Raw genomic sequence first — 19102 nt, forward strand, 5'->3', positions numbered from 1 at the left:
AGCCCGCCGAGCTGAGGTGCTGGGGGAGGCTGGCATTCCTTCAGCGCTGGACTTTTCCTCTTGGCCAAACAGCCTTAAATATCTCGCCTCAAATGGAAGTTTGTAATTTCCCTCTGCCCTCCCAAAACAAGATCCCTGCTCTGTGGCCTACAAGCATCGTTCTTTTTCACGTATCTTAAAATACCTCATGGAAGCGTACAGATGCTTAGAAAATAAATCCAGGATTTTTTAAACACAACATAGGAAAGAATTATGAAATATATACATATACAGGTATATATATGCAAGTTTTAAAATGTATTGCCATCAGCAACTAAGCCTCAAGTATATTTATCTGCGGAGCCTACTGAGTACGCTGCTTGTGTTTTTCATGAAACAGGTTTAAGGATGTTTGCCAGATCCTTGAGTCACTAAAGTTTATGGAGCTTTCTAACTGCAGGCATAATCTAGGACTCCCAAGTTAAAACTGCTTTAAAAAAAACAAACAGACACCCTTATAACAGTCTGCACCAAAAAAAATAAGTCATAAGATACTTTGAATATTATGTCATCTGGAATAAGCCAAGCAACAGATTGGGAATTTTAGGATCTTTTCTCAAGTAAGAAAACTAGGAGATAGGCGGTTTCTGTTTTAAACTGGAAATAATCTCTACCCCTCTTGAGGACAAAGCCAACCCCACGTCTAAAATACAACATGCAACCCCCAGAGACATCTGCCTAAATCCCCCTGCCTGGCCCAGTGCAGAGAAGCGCCCCTGGGTCCTCCGGCAGATAACTGGAGTAGGAAGCTCGCTTTGCCAGCTGGACTATCTGCCTTTTTGTTGCAGAAATTTGGCATTTTCCCCTCTCCCCAGGTCCCAGCCCACCCTGCAGTGCCACCAAGTGCCCTTCAAACCACGCTAATGGTGAGCCTCTGCAGCAAATTCATTTTTCTTGCTGGCACAGAACCCGACACCTCATTTTTGCTGTGCTGTCCCCAATCTTGCTCTTGTAGCCTTTTAGTATTTCCTGTGACTCCAAACATGAGAGGAAACAATTACATTCGGGGTAACTTCACCCCAGTCTGCATCAAACGCCACAGGCAGTTTCCTGCCTGAGAACCCTCTGCCCCTCCAGACAAAATTCTGTGCAGATCAGTTATTAGGGGTGTCCCAGGGCTCTTCCCCTTTCCCACGAGCAACACAGCAGCACCTCGCAGCTCTGTTAGGAGACGGAAAAGACGCAAACCCCAACCAGACGTATGAGGTGGTATCGAGGGAAGGAAAGACGAAATAATTGTGCATCATGACACTGCTTGGAAGGCAATGCTTTGAGCAGCAGTTTCCCTGGGGACCTGGGGTTGGTGACCAAGGGCTGGGGACCACCCAGGGCACCTCTTGCACCAGCTCCGGGCCATCCCACCCTGCTGGGACCACGAATGCCGAGTGTAAAGCCCCCAGTCCCAGCATATGACTGCAGTCAGGAGCAGGTCTGCTCATCTTAAAAAGAAATTTAGATAAGGCTTTTCCAGAGGAGCTACGATCACAAGATTTTACCTAATCCCTAAAAAATGCCATTTTTCTGTTTGGCAGTCAGCAGATCCGCCCCTTGAGGCTGGCCTTCGCAATTAAAACCCAGATTAGGCAAAAGACCAGCATTTCGGGGTCTGGGCCGAGCTTTGCGTGGCTGCACAGAGCAGGGCTGGTGGGAGACGCTTCTCTCCAGCCCCAGCAGTTACCAGCTGTGGTTCGCTGAGTTTCACCTCATGGTGCCAGGCAGAGACCAGGCGCTCAGGGCTGTAATCGTCCCCAGCGAAGGGCAGCAGAGGACCCGCGGTGGTGGAGGAGGGTCCCGGGGGGAGGCTGGCTCCGATCGCTGGCCCCAACAACGCCTCTCCCAGCTCTTGGCTTTCGCCGGAGCCGCAGTGGCTCCTGGCCAGCCCGCCACAATGTGGTGGAAGGAAGAAGAAACGGCTTTGTTTTGCCCAAAGCCTCACAATTAATCAAGTTTCTATTTCCTCGCGGTCCCACTTTACCTACCCAAAATGCACCAGGCAGTTTCTATCACCATGTAAGAGTCCAGACACCCTGCACCTATGACAAAGTTTTCTTTGCAGTTTTGTATGAACAGAGAGAACTAGAAAATGAAGCTAAAGTTAAAAGAAACGTCTTTACTACAGCAAGCACAGCTAGGATGGCATGAAGAATTTGATGCTATGTGGGAACCTCCCAAGCAAGCTGGCAGCCCCAACTCTGCCAGCTGCCAGCCCCTGGGACACCCTCCTGGGCACCAGCTCTCCCACCCAGGAGGAAGAGGACCCCTCTGAGCACAAATTACTCCATTTTTATAGCGACACACCCCAATACAAAACCCCAGTACCTTTTCTCAGTCTTTTTCCAAATTAAAAGTGTGGATGAATATTGGGGTGGGGGGAGAGCGGGTAAGAATCCAGGTTTCTCAGGGACAGGAGTACTTGATTTAAGAGAAAATTTCTTAAACAGAAGTCCCAGAGATGCCATTTCAGAGAGACATTCCCAAAGTGGCTGACGGGAAGGCAGGGTGAGGGTGGGACCCGCTCCTGCACCTCTAATTGCCATTATTATTCAGGAGTATAAACAACACGAGCAAAAGAAAAGAGAGCCACGAAAGCCTGCAAAACAAGGGCAAGTGAGCAAAAGGGAGAGGAACTGAAGAGGTTGTGCAGGTTGAGGGCTCACTTCTGACACACCACAACCCCTCTGGACGGAGGACGGACGGGCGGACGCACCATGGTGGCCGCTGCCTGCTCTCTCCTGCCTGCTCCATCCAGCTCGCCCCGGTGTGGGGCAGCCGGACCCTCTGCCAGCCCGCCCCGAGCCCCAGCCCCTTATCAGCACCGTGTCGAGGGTTCACCAGCTCCCCAGGTCATATGCAGGGCAGATCCGCTGGCTGATGGTCTCTGTATGGTCTTACGTTAATCTATAGATAATTTTTTTTCCTTTTAAAAGCATTGCTGGGCTCCTATCTCCTGAACATTTTTCATCCTTCCAAAATGGGCAATATACTTATATGGAAAATATAGCTCGAAACCATGAAGCGCATCAGTTCTGCACCTCACTTACATCATTTGATAACGGGGAGGGGATTATTTCAGAAATACTCTGACCTGTGAGCCTGACCTCCAAGAAAAGCTGGTGCACAGAGGGAAACAGAAGCTCAAAAATTCCCTGGCAGGTCCATGCTCAGAGGCTATTCCTCGCCCCGGCACTGCCACGCTCACCGCACCCTGCCAAGGAGAACCAGCTGCTGCCTGATCCCAGAGCTGCTCTCAAACCAGTTACCTGTGACCAGCTAAACAGCAGGGAGGGCTTTAATAAGCAGAAGGGGAATAAACAACTCAAAGGGGCTTTGGCTGCACGCACACCCTTCTTCCTACCCGCATGCATCAGCAAGCAGGGGTGAGCACAGCTTCGAGCACGTAACCACTGCTGCGACCGGCGGGAGGTGATCCGCTCCTCCAGCACGCTGCGCTCCTGGGCTCCGCGGCTCTGCGCGGGATGCACGAGAAGGAGCTGCCGGAGCCACGACCCCGGCACTCGCAGGATGTGTTCCACCTCTGTCCCACACATCCAGGGATGTGGAATCTGGAGAGGACTCATCTCAACTCGGATGGGGGATCCCACCTTCGGCACATGACAGTGGTGGCCAGAAAAGCCAGCTGAACTTTAAACTGTGCAAATTTGACCTGTACGTCAGCAATGGGAAAATGAAATCCTGTATTGCTGTTTGCAGAGTGGCGGTTCTGGATCGGTCCAAAGCTCAGACCCCCAAGACTAATGGGGCTTTGCAGTTAATGCCAGAATCATTTGTACAATTCCAGCAGAAGACAGGAATGGGTAGTGAAAGAGGGAGAGAAAAGGGGAAGAGACATTTGACATGGATGTTACCGAGGATGTATATATAACCTGCCAGCTCCCAAAGCCCTTGCAAGGACTGGGCCACACCAAACAGGGCAGCGACAGCCTGACACGAAACAAAACTGCCAGAGCGGGACGCGGCTCAAGCACACGGCTCTGTCCCAAGGACAGACCGGCGGTGATCCTGCTCTGTGCTGGCAGCACGTGTCCCCAGCGCCGTAGCCCTGTCACCATGGCCCGCTGCGACGTGAGCGGCAGCTGGCTCGGCTGGACTGCAGACAGACCCCGAACAACGGGCTCTGCTGCCAACGACTCTGCGACCTGAGGTGCAGAGCAGAGCCTCGGTAGCCTGCTGGCACCATACCCCCTTATTCTTCACAGGAGATGACCTCCTCTTGCTCCTTCTGACACCCAGCAGAAGCATTCAGCTGACAAAGATGGCAAATCTTTTTGCCGAGTCAGCAAGATGTTATCTGGTGAATGCAACAGTTCATTATTAACCATCTTCCTTTGCATTTTAAAGGTATGAAAAACGCAGCAGTGACTAACGAGCATCTCTCCTGCAAGACCGGCTGGTTCCACTTCACCCAATGGCTCATCCAACACCACTGTCCAAATTAGTAACTTCAACCGAACACTTCTGAGCAGCTGCCATCCCAGCTCTTACTGCTGAATCCAGTGTGATAAAGATGGGATTTAGTTTTAGGATGCAAATCCCAGGGCAGGACAGAGGGCAGAGTCAAGATGATGCTGCTGGTGCTGCCCCTTGGACAAACCGCCTTGGCCTCTCCGACTCTACCCAACTAGACACTCAATGTAATATATCACAAATATCTGTAAAAAAACCCCAAATGAAACTAAAAAGTGGCTGAGCATTTCTAGAACTTCAACTATAAAGGCAGAAACGACAGTATTATGCGACAGCAGCTGACAGACATGGCTATCATCACCGACAGTAACCACGGGCTGCCTCCGCGGCCACGAGAAAGCTCGGCTTTGCCAGGACTGCACAAGCTTACCAGTGTTTTAAAGCACTGTATTTTATAGGAAAATAGATCCACTCTTGAGGATAGGTTTCTTCCACTGTATGAGTTAAACTGGCCTAGAGTCAGGGTGCCAGGGCGACCGCTGTATCACCCACTGGGAGCAGCGTTCCTTGGAGCACTCGCACACATAACCTCTTTGCTGTGCTTTCACCGAGCTCTGCTCAGAGGATAAAATGGCACTGTCTCACAACTTCTCTGTGCCGAATAAAATAAAAGCTGAATATGGCTGTAAAGAGTTCTTGGGCTTTCACAGCCTGCAAGCAACTCCCCAGACATGCTCTCTGTGTGCCTTCAGGGGGGTCTTTCTGTAAATAAAAAAAGTTTGTTCTAGCTGCCAACTTCACACAGCATCCAGAAACCAAGAAACTCTCCCCTGAATTCCTAACCAACACCAGCTTCTGCTGCCCTTTACACCTGGCTAATCTTCCTGCTGACAGTGTAGGCACACGGCTCCTGAAATAAGAAGGATTTGTTCTTACACTAATCTGACTAATGAAGCAGTGTACAGTAAAGTTCGTATTACTCCTACTACTGACAACTCCACAAAAGTTAAAAAAAAAAGAAAAGCAAACCTAAACAATTTATTTTTGCCGCAGAGATCTGCATTCTGCATGGGTACAGGGAACAGAGCTGCTGAATAAGGCTGTGTCATGTTTACATAGTTATTTTTCAGAATGGAAAAAGTGACTTAAATTCTGCGAGGAACCAGCAGCATTTGAAGGTCTATTTACTTCTCACATGCTTTTGCTTACGTGTGTCACAGCTGATAACTGCCAAAGCTGTTTGCATTTTTAAGAGATTATTTATTCCATAAAATACTGTCCTATCCTGTTTGATACACTGATGCTGCTGCGCTGGTTTGCCTACTGCCAGATGTGGATTTGGGATGGCGAGGGGCTTCACAGCAGAGCACAGGGACGGGGCAACGGGGAGAAGGCGCCTCGTGGCCACCAGCACCACGGCTTCAGCCGCCGTCCCCCCTCTGCCCCGCCACCAGCCCGCGGCTCCCGTCCCGACCGCTCGGCCCACGACCAGTAAGGCGGCACTGATGGAGGCCGTTTTGCAAATATATTATTAATACTTGAGAATTCTCTCATTCTCAAGCAGGGAAGGAGAAATGTTGTTCAAGTTTTAATGGGGATGCCTAATGAAGATTTATTCTGGTCCTGTAAATCAAAAGCACATGGGAATAACCTCTTTTCCTTAGACTAACTGAGTTATTTTTTTCATGACCACTAGACCTTAGATCTGCTCCTCATTTCTTTCCATACCCGCGGAGGGCAAGAAATGGCCATACTTGGTCAATGAGAAAATAAAGCAAAATGCAAATAGACACGTGATGACTAAATCCAAGTTTCCCAAAGCTCTTATTTCCCTGAAGGCAGAGTCCCCGGGGTGAAGGAGCTGCGGCAAACGGCGTGTGTCAGGGCTGGGTGGTGGAGCGGGGGGCTCAACCTGCCCCGCAGCCCCCAGCACCCCCCATTCCCGGAGCCTGTGGGTGAGGATGGGTGCCACCATCGGTCCCCGCCGCGAGCCTCAGCAATGGGCACAGCCTCCCCTGGCCAGACCCGGCTTCCCTGTCACCTGGGAAAAACCCCGACTTCGAAGGCCCCGCCACACCACCGGGATCGCCGATGGGCCTGGAAAGGTGTGGAGAGGGGGAGACACCGTCCAATACAGGCAGTGTCGTTAGGCTGGTTGTTATCTCCTTGAGAAATCAGGCAAAAATGCCTGATAATATTTCATTTTGAGGGAGCAACAGATGATACTTCCTTCATCTAGCGATTTTTAGGTTTTTTCCTGCATTCATTATTTTTGACTTGGCTTGCACCTAAGAGAATTCCAAGGGCAACCGGTAAAGGCGTTGATTTTGTGAAGGGCGCTGCTCTGTAATTACCACGCTGGCAGAAAACCGAGCAGACACTGACCAGCACGTGAATACATCCTACGTTAAAAGGATGTCAAGATTGCCAAGCCGTGTACTCCAAAGCTGGGAAATGCTGAAACAAGCCAGCACCAGAGCACAGGTGAAGCTTTGCCCTTCGGCTGCCCGATGGCCGGGCACGCACCGGTCCCCACCGCCTCCCCCAGGGAAAGCAAGGGGCATTAAAGGACAGATCAACTACGCAGGGCAGGGAAATTAAGGCGGCTTTAGTTCTGGGCATTTCCTCGTGCATGGGGACCCCCAACCTCGGGAGATTCCCTTCCAAAGTCGAGGGGCTTCTCAGGGCTTCAGAGAGGCAAACCAGACCGAGCAGGGTCATGCCGGGTCAGCCCCAGGCAGGGCTGAGCCTGTCGGTGCCCGAGGTCTGGGCTATTTAATAGCTCGGTCCCCGCTATTTTTAGAGACACCCACTCACGCAGCTGATGCTTGAGTCCCACCCCACAGAAAAAGGCATATTGCTGAGCCTGCTCTGCAGATAAAGCCTCCTCCTGCGCCTCCCCCGACTCATCCTGCTGACCCCAGGCTCAGCCCAGCCCTGCGGACCCCAGACCCCGGCGCTGCCCCCCAGCTCCCGGCCGCCTGCTCGGCACCCAAGCTGACGCACGCCTCGCACCCACGGCGCTTCCTTGGGGCATTAAAACCAAAGTCGTACTGCGGGCGAAAAACCAGCCAAGCGTCCGCAGAGAGCGGGAGCGAACGCGCTGTGGGAACAGCCTCTGTTCTCGGGATGACTCGCGGGAAGGTCTCTTCTCTCCCAGCGCTACCCGGCGTGGCGCGGGGCCGGGCGCGCAGCATCTCGGATGCAGCCGCCGTGGAGGCAGGCTGAGCCACAGGCAGAGCGCTGCCCCTTCGACCCCGTTCAGCGGTGACACGGCGCGTTCCGCCGGACTCGTGGTGCTGAAGGCAGACAGCTGGGTTTGCACGAATCCTCTGCCCACAGCTGGGGAAGGAAAGGTCAGGCGAGCAGTAACGGCCAGGTCCTCCTGGGGCACCCTGCCACGAAGGCAGCCCAGAAATGGGATGTTTTTGCCTCTGAGAACACTGCGAAATAATCTTCCAACAGAGACGGAGGGTCTTACAACCTCAGAAATCAACAAGTCTCTAAGAGAGCATTAGAAACCTGTGAGAAGTAACTGTTCAGAGACATCCCAGAAGTGCTGTCTGGCTGCGTTTCACTTGAGCAGAGGTAGTGGAGCAGTCCTTCAGTGGCAGCATAAAATTTAAAAGGGCGTGGGGGTATAAAATAAGCGCTCAGAGCCACCTCTGGGAAACATTTCTGCAAAGACGTGGCCAAGGACTTTGAAAAAATAAAAGTGCCCAGCTTTTGTATTCTAGTCCCATTTGCCGGGCACGAAATAGCAGCCAGGCTGTCCTCCCAACAACAGCCACCCACCGCTCCTCTCCCTGGGAGAAGCAGCAGGACGGTGTGGATGGAGCAGGTCATCCCGGCACTTGCCTGCAGCCAGCTGACAGCGGGGTGCACGGCGATCGCTGAAATGGGGCACCCGCAGGACCCGGGCAAGCATCCCTCGGGCTAGCTGCAAATCTCGGGTGCTCTGCCACCCACCCCAGCCCTTCCCGTGTGCTTCTGCTGCTCACCTCCCCTTCAAAAAGAAGGGCCAGAAGGCCCCTGGGTATCATTTGCACATTCATACTTACAAGAGTGCAGGCTGGCAATTTCGTGGAGTCGCAATGCAAAAATGCAAGCTCATCTAGTTACCAGGCTAAATATCATCTGGCCCCACCCCACCTTCAACACAGTCCCGCACAACGAGAAATTACTGTGAGGGAGAAACTGAAACCCTCGCGACTCCATCTACCTCCTCCAGTAAGTTTAGGCTGCTGTTTATTTTCCAAACTGTAACACGCTAGTTGTTCAGCTTTGCAAACAAGTGTAAAACCTTGCAGCGAGTCACAGGTAGGAAACCAGCCAGAAGCACCCAGTACTATACCCAACAGCTGATTTAAGGCATTACACTTATTTTAAGCACTAAAAGGTGATTCTAACGAGGCTGTGTAATGCAATCTGGCTCCCGCTGCCTGTGTTTGCAGCACCCACCCCTGATTTGGTCTCAGCCAGATTTAAGCACTCAGAGCGCCCGCCCGCGCCCCCAGCACAGCGGGGCCCTGTACACTGCAGAGGTCTTTGAACAATACAGGGGACACAGGTGAGACTAATAAATATATAAAAAAGGGAAGAAAAAATACAAAGCAAGCACCAATCAAGGGGTCAGTTATCTGCAGGGATACACCCTACATCAGAGGCTTCACAGGCATGCATTACAGAGCCACCCTGGCAAGATGCTTTTATTTAAAGGATTTTAAAACCAGCGATCTTAAATCTTCTGTTTTTCATGATCATACAATTTAGCTTGAAAACTTCCCTCGCTTCAGCTAAAGTATGGATCTATGCTAGAAACACAGCACTTTCTGGTTCTCGTTTTGCCATGTTTTCTAAGGCAGGCATTTTCTGCAAGGGCAGGATAAAGAAACCGATGCTCCTTTAGAAACAAATCCCCCTCCCTGGAGCTTTGGTGGCCCCGGGCAGCCAGCCCCGGTCCCTCCGCACCCTGCTGCCGCAGTGACAGCTCCTGGCATGGGACAGCAGTCCTGCTGACTCACCGAGTACAACTCCCGCCCAGAGCAGTTTTTCCATAAAAATAAAACCAGCCCTAATAAATAAATGCATTCCCATAGTAAAACCCCGATTGGTGGCTGGGAAGGAAGAGCCTTTGCCCTGCAGCAAAACAATTTCCCTCCCGGTTGGTGAAGGAGGACCACGTTTGAGGGAAGGCAAATCTGAGAACAACCGCGTTCCCCTTGGGAGCAGGACAGGGGTAACAGCACCGAGGTGGGGACGCCGCGGCCCCAGCACGGTCACTGCTGGAACACTCATCACACCCAGAGGTTAGGGACGAAGTGGCACACAAGAGCGAGATTTAGGAATTGGCTCAGCTCCCCGTGGAGCAGATCTGGGGGAGACATGAGCATTCAGAAGGGAGCCAAGAAGCTTTTGTAAACAAAAGCTCAAACAAACATCCCTAATTTCACAGATAGTGTTCACAATTGTTAGCATTGCGCATTTAAAGGCAACCTTTGAATGCATCGGCGCTCACTGCAACAAAAGGAAAACAAGAAACCCCCTCAACTTGCAGTCCTTAACATTTGTACTCCAACAAGTCTCCCACTGAGATCAACAGGAGTTATTTCCACAAGAACATCAGTTATCAGCTTAATAAGAAGCAAGAACATCAAAATGACCCAGCTCCTTTCCCTGCAGTTTCCCAAAGCGCTTTTACCGAGGGCGAGCAGCTGTGCCACGGCTCCCATGCAGCCAGGAGCCACCGTGCCCAGCGTGAAATGTCACGAGTGGGGACACCCCACTTGGGCTCTACAAGGCTGAAAGGATAAAGGTGGAAGCACCGCATCCAGCTGCAGCCTGTGGGGAGCAGGCAGCTAATGATGGGAAGGTCTGATGGTCTCAGGCACACCGCTGCCTCTGCCGTTGGCTGGGCTGGAGAGCAGCTCCAAGGTGGGCATCACTTTGGGACAACACAATGGCACAGCTTTCCCTGAGCACGGACCAGGGTTTGGGACCTTGGGACCAGCAGAAAAAATGTGTTTTCCCCTTCGCAGCTGTCACGCTCTGCCTACTTCGCAGCACGTGTGAGAAGGTGACGCAGAGGCACTGATGCCACGAGACAACATAAGCAAAGGTTTTAAAGCGACACTAATGTCGAAAGGCTCATCGCGTGCCCGTTCTGCTCATCGCCCTCCCTAGGTGGGCACCCATCTCGGGACAGCTTCAGCTGAGACTGGGGCCTGGCGGGACGGTGAGGCTGGACAGGACACTGGGGTGAAGTGTGGGCAAAGGGCGAGAGACGCACCAACACCTAAAGGCACCAAACCTCAGAATAAAGCAGGAAAAGGCCCTAATTAATGAAGGCATTTCCCCTGCACGGAAGTCTCCATCAGCCCATTTTTTCCAGCAATACATTTAGCAGAAAATAAGGAGTAGATCAAATTCTGGTCAGGAGTAATTTTTAATTTACTGACCTTTGCTGTTGTCCCATTAGGGAAGCAGAGGTCCCTTTCTCGAAGGGAAGGAAACACTGAATCCAGGATTCTTTTGTACTTGTTCTCTTAAAGAGTTTCTTGTTCAGAAAGAAATCCATTTTTCTTTCAAGGAGGAAAGCAGCACTTCCTGGCCTCCGCACACCTGGAATTTTACAGCTCTTCAGCTGCGGGGTTTGAATTTTGGCGAGCACTGGCTCCCAGCTCAGGCAGCTGACCAACTCGTGGGCAGGCTGCCAGGAAAGCCAACCCCTCCTAAACGGGTCCTCAAACGGGATGGCCCTGACCCACAGCCGAAAAATTAGAGAAAACAGTCAAGAACACCAGAAAAAACCCAAAGTCCTGAAGCAGAGCTCAAAGATGGGTCTCACGGGACCAGCAGAGAATTTGGCAGAGTATTCGAAGGAGTGCAAAGGGCAAGGCACCCTGAGACCCTCCCCACTGTCATATACCCTAATTGTGGGTCCGGTAATTACAGGGGAGCACCAGAACCCCTTGCACGGCAGTGACAGATACTACAGACCGACTGCAGTGTGCGTAGCTGCCCAAGGCTTCCTGCAAAGCCCAAATTACTCAGCTGGTTAAAAAAACAGAAGCGGCTTTATACAGATATTATTTGGGTAGTCCCGCAGAGCAGCAATGACAAAGCCGCTGGGATACTGGCACCATTCAGACACCCTGCCCAGACCCAGACTGCAGCCTGTAAAGAGCTGGGGGGCAGGCCTGGGGGGGATAAACCTGCTGCTGGCAGCCCTCCTTGCCCTCCTCATCCTCACGACTGCAAACCAACACCCCCTGTAGAGCACTGACCACTGAGGGCAAAACAGCACGGACCTGCCAAAACCATGGGCACAGACGTGCTCGTGGGTAAGTGGGCACAGAGGGGCTGAAGTGACATCCGTACATACTCTTTAAAGAGAATAAAATGACAGATGCTTCATTTCTCATTCAAAGATTGGATTAAAGATACTAGATTTAAATATTTGGGGTTATAGAGAAGAAAATATTTGCCTTATGGTATTATTCACCTTAAGACTCACTTTTCAACCTTTAGCTCAACATGGACTGAAAACTTGTGTATTCCTGCGTGTGTAGAAATGATCACATAATCACTGGATTTGCGGAAAAGCACCAAATGCCACAAACACCATCAGAGCCATAAGAGCTGCCGGTGCTACCCTGCTAATCACTATTTCACTTCGCAAAATTGTAAAGGCCCCTTAACTGGCGGCAAGCAAATGGTTTCACTGCCGCTCTGCTCACTTAATTCCTCAGTAACAGCAAGATGCCTCTGTTCCCCAAAGCCTCACATAGCTTTAACTGATTTATTCTGCTGAACTTCTTTATGACTTCCTTTAAAAAAGAAATTATTGGAAGAGGCAACTCTTGGAATCTGAAAAACTGCGAATTTGGCAAACAATTCCTGTAAGGTCACAGCAAGGCTCAGGCTCACAAACCTTGCTGTATTATAAGTCACATAATTTTTTTTACCCTCAAAGGATAAATAAACTAAAAACATCCTGTTGGGGGAATGGTATGTGACTGACTTCCAGAGCTCCAACCAGATGTATGGGCATGGGATATCGACGCATCTTTACACGGTACATAATATATGTAATGCACAACCTTAATTTAGAGGCATCCTACCTTTTGGGTGCTCTATTCTGCCCCCACAACACTCCTTGCAGGCGGCTTTCTCACGGTAGGTGAATCCACAGACAGCAGCGAGGCACAGAGCTGAGCCTTACGCACCGCGCTCCCAGCGCCAACGCCAGGAGAGGCCGACAAGAGGCTGGGCTGGTTTGGTACTCATGCAGCTCAGGGTTTTAGTGGCAGTGATGGTGAGGAGAGAGGCAGAGTGGATGGATGAAAGCCAGAGCCTGTCCTCTGTTCACACACACACTCACACAGGCAGTCGTGCCCGCTCCGTACTTACCTTTCTGCACATGCAAACGGCTGCAGGCACGGGTCCCCGCACGCTGGCAGCGAGGGCTGCGCCCCAGACCCCCCAAACCCCAACCCCTGCTCTCTACCAAGCCAACAGCAACACGTTTCACCATCTCTACCGGTACCCGCCCTGGTACTCATCCATTTCGAGCCCTTAGCAATCCTTCTGCTGATAACCAGAAGAAAGCAGCTAAAGCAAAAATGTTGCTGGCTGCTCTCAAGGGACTGGGGGCTTCTACGGTTGAGTGGGAACTGGAAGTGTTCAGAGCCTGTGGGAGGACTGGAGGGGTGGGAAGGAAGGTCTGCCTTAATTGAGAAGGTCGCCGCATACGGCAAGGCCATAAACCGCTGTGGCAGGAGCAGCATTCCTCCTGGCTGATCCATAGGGACGGGCAGGGGCGTGCCGAGGAGCGCTGGGGGGAAAATTGGCTTCGGCTTGCAAGGGCTGCAATGGCTCTTGAAGATCTGAGCAGATCTTCACATGTACGAGGAGGGGAGGTTCTGTGGGAAAATGCTATCGGGCCCGGCAGAGCCGCGGCAGGAAGGAAATTCCCCCAGCAGAGACGGCCATCGGCGCGAGGGCTCAGCTGTGTCAAGTTCAGGGGACTTCATAAATAACTCGGCCGTCCCCAGGGAGTCATTGCTAAGGTCGCTATTTTTTCCCTTGAACTTTCCAGATGAAGGAAGCAATAGCAGAAGCAATGGCACAGATTTGGCCCGAGATCAACTGTACTGACAACAGTCATAGAATTTAACTCAGAAGAAAAGTCCTTTGTGTTTGCTGGAGTTATCACCAGATGGGTCGAGCAGTTCAAGCAGCAGTGTGGAGTTCTGCTCGAAAAATATTCCACATGTGCAAAATAATCAGAGCTGAAACTTGCCGGCAGATATAACCCACAGTCACTAATTCCACCGCTTAGACCGAGTTAAAAATGCAGGGCACATGCTAGACACCCATTAAAAATTAAAATGTTAAATTGTATTCTTCAACAAACTGCTGGGATTCAGAGTAAGAAACAGCCCTGATTAAAGATTAAGGACGGAGAGCTTATAAAACACTAATTACCACTGTACTTACAGTGAATTTGGCCTGTTGGGTTTAATTACTTCTAGTTCAAGATCACTTGAGTTCAGGCTGGGCTGGGGAGCGCTGTTGGAGTTGAGGAAGCTGTTTACGTTTGAAGAGATGACGGATTCCAAGCTGGAGTTGATGATACTGTTCCTGTTCTCCTCTAAAAAAAATCAAAACCCAAGAATCGTCAGCCATCACACACAGCTGCCATTGCATACAAAATAAAGAGAATACTGCTGCAAAGGCATCGAGCGTTCCTAGTAGTAATCCTTGCCCTAATGCAAATAGGGCAGCAGCTTCCCAGACCTCAGAAGACAGGCAGTTAGTTTACGGAGATATTATACAATAAACTATAAGAAATACCAGGTGCTCTTTTTTTTTCTTTTAAGATGCAGCTACATTTTAAATTAATACCTTTTTTAGTAAGAAAATAGTCATTTTTCTCAAGGCATTAATATTTTATATTCCCAAAGACATCCAAAGTACTACACAACCTGAAAAAAATTAAAATGCAAACTACATACAGGAATGCATTTCTCTGTGACTGAAATCAGCTGCCAAGGGTCTGAGCGTTTGTGTGACAGGGTAGGACAAAATTTCAGAACAAGAAAAGGACAGATCACCCTGAAGTTTATCTCAGCAAAAAATGCTTCAGCCTAGGACTTGATGTCAACTACTATCGATCTTTCCTGGCCAGGTCTATAAGGAGAAAGGGGATGGGGTCTCCGCTCCATTTCAGCTCAGCTCTTCTGAAATACAGAGCAGCTGTGGGTCAGAAACTTGGCTTTATATCTGATCCGAAATAGTGCCTCATGCCCGCTCCTGCTGTAGTGCCAGCTGTATGGCGTTGGGGAAATGCTGGCACTGCTCTGCTGACAATCTGGAGGTTTCTTAAGAGTTTCTTGTTTCCCCTGATCATATCCTGTTAAAAGATTTCCCCCTTATTTGTGTAACTTCAGCAGTGAGGAGTGAAAATATTATGCATCCCAAACCCACATCCGCAGCATGGGCTCCCTCCTCAGCTCTACGCCGATTACCTAAAATCACATTAATTCATTTTCGTAAGATGCCTTTTCCGTATAAGCAGTAATTGTAATTGTGAGAAGCAATTATCATTACTGATGGCATGGAAAGCAGCCCTGTTGCAGAGAACTGCTACTTCTGTGTTGACATTTTCCTGAAAAATAGGCATCTGCTGGAAAACATAATGAGTCCTACTTCAATGATAAATCTTTCAAAAATTATTTTTCCAGTGCACACTAATATGATCAAACTACTACCAAAAAGCACATAGAAATAGGGAACCCCTTATACTCAATCCCTTTAAATTGTACACCTCTGCTTGTGTTAGAAGGAGAACATGTGATATTCATCCATACCCTGTACACGTTTAAAGAAGGATAAAAGAGCACAAGAGGAACTCCTGGGATATATGAAAAGCTAATCCTGAACATACAGCAGAAAGAAACTGCCTGTATTTCTGTAACACAGCTTGGCAGCAGCGTTGTCTCAGGCGCAGACGAGCATGGTGTTGTGGCAACTCTTTGCCACCACTTCAAAGAGAAAAGTCCACATTAGCAAAAGGTTTGTGGATGCCAGGGGGAAGAGCAGAGTCTAACGCTCCTTGTCACTCTCCTTCGCTAGAGTTGCTGCATTTTCCTGGTACCTGGACAAAATCAGCGCCTACATGGCAGCAAGACAGGGCTAAAACTTGGTTTAGCTCAGGTTGCGCTTGTCTTCCAGAGATTAGCCAAAGCCAAAGATGTGTTAATTATGTTGATACATGTCAACACGTTCCTGAAATTGCATTTCGTTAATCTTGATCTCCAATAAGTCACCAAGGGAACAAGCAGCACATACACCTCTCTGTCCCCAACTTTGTTCCTCCAGTGTGCCTAATAGGATTTTTTGCCCAGCCATGGTTTCCAACTCGCCACCGTCTGACGTGCCAAAAGGAAAATACAAACTATCTCGTCAGCTTTGAGCCATACAGTGGCTCAAACAACAAGCCGTGCTTTCCCTAAGCCATCAGAAAACCTCGTAACAAGAGCGATTTCCCCAGAGTGCCCAATTTAAAGACATTTATCGGGCTATGCTTTACACCCAGCACCAGCAGCAGGCGATCAGTTTGGTGCTGGAGCCGCAATTCCGCCGGAGGCTGTGGGTGTCTGTCACGCAGCGGGACCGGCTGACGGAGCAGAGCCCACCCAGTCCGGCCGGAGCCAGGGCAGGTCCCCTGATACGAAGCTATGAGCTGGCAAAAGCCCCCCTGGACTCAGAAGGCATAAGCACTTTGTGATGAAAAAGATTATCCATGCAGAAGATAAAAAGAGGCACAAGTGAAGAAAAGCAGAGCGCTGACCTCCACAAATATTGACAGGCAGACGCAGGAGCCAGCAGATGAAATAAGAGAGAAATTAAGCTGCTGAAGGACCTAAAAACCCCCAAAGGCCAATCCGAATCACTCCTCGATTTTTGCATCTGCCTGAACAGTTTTAAGCAGTGCCATGACAGACCACCTCCGCAGCAGCGTATAAAGGCCAAGCCCAGGGCTGGCCCACGCTGAGCCCCACCGGACTCAACGGCCGTACCGGGGGCTGCAAGGAGCACGGATCCGAGCCGATGGAGTGTGGTCTAACACTACATCTTATTATTTCCAAACATTTTCTGCTGAAGGCTGAAGTCCAAAAATAAGCTCCGTAAGCCTAACAAATCAGTGTCAATTGTCTGCCTAATCTCAGAGCTAGCTACCAGCCAATATTGAGCTATCAGTCAAGAAACTGGAAGTGTTTCATCTAAAGAGGAAGGGACATGAAGGGCAGAATCTGAAACTCTTGTTTTGTTTTGTTTCCTCCTTTTGAAAGGCCGATACTGTATTTTGCTTCGTGTTTTTAAAAGCTTATGTGAAGGATTCTTTGCTGCGAGATGTAATTTGGTCTTACAACTACAAGAGCAGAACCACCCATCAGCTAAAGCGTGTTTCTTCTCCATCACACAGAAGGCAGAAGAGCCACTTTGCAAACCGCCGGCACAGCCGGGTGCGAGGGGGGTCACAGCCGGCCACGCTCTCGCTGCAGACCACCGGCATCCCCCCCGCAGCGCAGCCCCTGACCCTGCCACCCGCCCCAGCTCCCGGCCGCGTCTCCTCTCTGCTGGCACCGCGGCCCATTCTCATCGCTGAGAGCGCTACTGTCAACAAACCAAACCTGAAACTTCTCTCCAAGAGCCCCAGAACTACCTTCCTGGAAAGGAGGGGCTTAGGGGAGAGCTGCACTTGGACGTTTTTTGCAGTCCTCCCTTCGCTAAACAACAAACTCTCCCATCGCTGAACTGCTCAGCCAGCGCAAGTTCCCTCTCTTCCAGCTCAAGAACCGGCAACACATCAAAGTGAGTTTGAGTTTTCACCACTTACCCAAACCCTTGTGAACCTTAATGAAAAGTAAAGCGGGCAGAGCCGCAGGAGCCTCACCGAGCCTCCGGCTTCTCCGGGCTCTCCTCCAGCAAACCCCACGCACACCTTGCCAGAGAGCAGAGCAGCAGCTTCTGGCGGATGACCTGATCTAGGGCACTTTGGTGAAAGTTATCCACAGGGACCACAGAGGTGATGACAAAAGCACTCTGCATAACAAAATACAAGCAAAGTCCCAAACCACTGTTTATAATGAAGAACTAACAAGGAACAAAGTGGTGCATTTGCTGTGTTAATGACACTTGTTTCACAATATGCACTCAGTTCCTGGGTCAGTTGTGGACAAAAATGTGAATGTTTAACAACGAAATAATCACTATAATTAGCTAATCTGCTCTCTTGCATGATCCTGTCTGTTGAACATTATAATTTTGGACTTACACACAGCTTTGTATAATGAATTTTAGTGAAAATATGAGAAGGATATTTGACTTCGATGAATAGATTTCAAGTAATGACAAATTCAGTGTCCTACTTAACTTCTTACCGTTAAATTGCTCTCAGTCTTAAAAAATATGCACTCTGTTTCTATTTTGAACATCTCTAGCTTCAATTTCCAGCTATTAGATCTTATTATGTCTTTGTTTCATAGAGGAATGACTGCTGTGGCATGCGTTCAGTGCTCCTGCTGTGTTTGGAGCTCCTCTGAACCGTCTCTACCTCTTCCAATACATATTTTGAAGCACGAGCACCGAAGTGACCACGTACTTCAGGGCTCCCTGTCCCTCACCCCCCAGCCAGCCACCTGCAAAGGAAAGAGGGGCTTCCACCAAAGGCGGGTGCAGCCAGCGCCCTGCGGCGGGGAGGCTGCTGAAGGTGCCGGCTGTTTCTGCGTCACAGCGGAGCTGTTTCTGTGTCACAGCTCAGGACACGATGCAGATGTGGCACTCCGCTCGGCTTCAGCTGCTGTCCAAGCCCTCACGCTTCAGCCTGACTTAGAGCTTTGGCCCGTATCTGGACCAGTAAGAAAGGAAACCTCACGTTATTCCTCAGCTGACACGTGCAGCAGGGATGGCATACACTGAATAAATGGTAGTGGCTTCCCATAGACACAGGAGATTACAGACTGTCGGGTAGAAAGTTGAGAAAACATTGCTTCTTGTGGCAATAAATAAATGAGGAAATAAATAAATGAACTCAGTTCCTCTTCTAGGCAAGGGGAGGACGGTACACGAAGGGTCTGGCAGCCAGGTGACTCCAGAGTCTAACAAGCAACTGCGTAGTTAGCAGTAAATAAATTACTTAGGCTGAAATTTTTCAAAAGCAGCTTTTGATATCTGAGGCTCCACTGAGAGTCGTGCGATACGCTATTTCCAGAGCACGCTTTGGTGCTACCACTGCTTCCTTAAACCCACGTGTATCATTATGACATCCTCTGAAATGAGCGTGCCTGATAATTAACGGTAACTCAATCAGAGGCAGACAAGCCCACATGTTTTGAGAGTCAGCACAGTACACAGCAACCACTCCGTGCACCCGGCAGTTTTAAGTCCTGGGGAGACGGCTTTAATCCCACCTTCCCCTGCCCCTCACTCGCCGCACTCACCCACCAGCCCAAGCAAAGCAAGTTGAGCTCCTGAGCACTTGCTCTGCTCGCCAGGTTACTCTCCTGCCCTTTTAGCAAACTGGGACAGTTCCCCGTGCAACTGGCCGGTTCCAGGAGCAGCCCGAGGC

General features: G+C 50.1%; 1 protein-coding gene across 6 annotated transcripts in view; it reads right to left on the minus strand.

The window, feature by feature from the left end:
- ARHGAP26 (Rho GTPase activating protein 26) overlaps nucleotides 1–19102 on the minus strand; it is a 155341-nt gene that overhangs the window by 22018 nt on the left and 114221 nt on the right. For all 6 annotated transcript variants that reach the window (XM_075056902.1, XM_075056901.1, XM_075056906.1 and 3 more), the window contains exon 20: nucleotides 13966–14119. In XM_075056902.1, coding sequence (XP_074913003.1) covers nucleotides 13966–14119 — 154 coding nt within the window. The remainder of the gene's footprint in view (nucleotides 1–13965; nucleotides 14120–19102) is intronic.

Source organism: Buteo buteo, chromosome 24 (genome assembly GCF_964188355.1).
Source record: "Buteo buteo chromosome 24, bButBut1.hap1.1, whole genome shotgun sequence".
Lineage (NCBI taxonomy): Eukaryota > Metazoa > Chordata > Aves > Accipitriformes > Accipitridae > Buteo > Buteo buteo.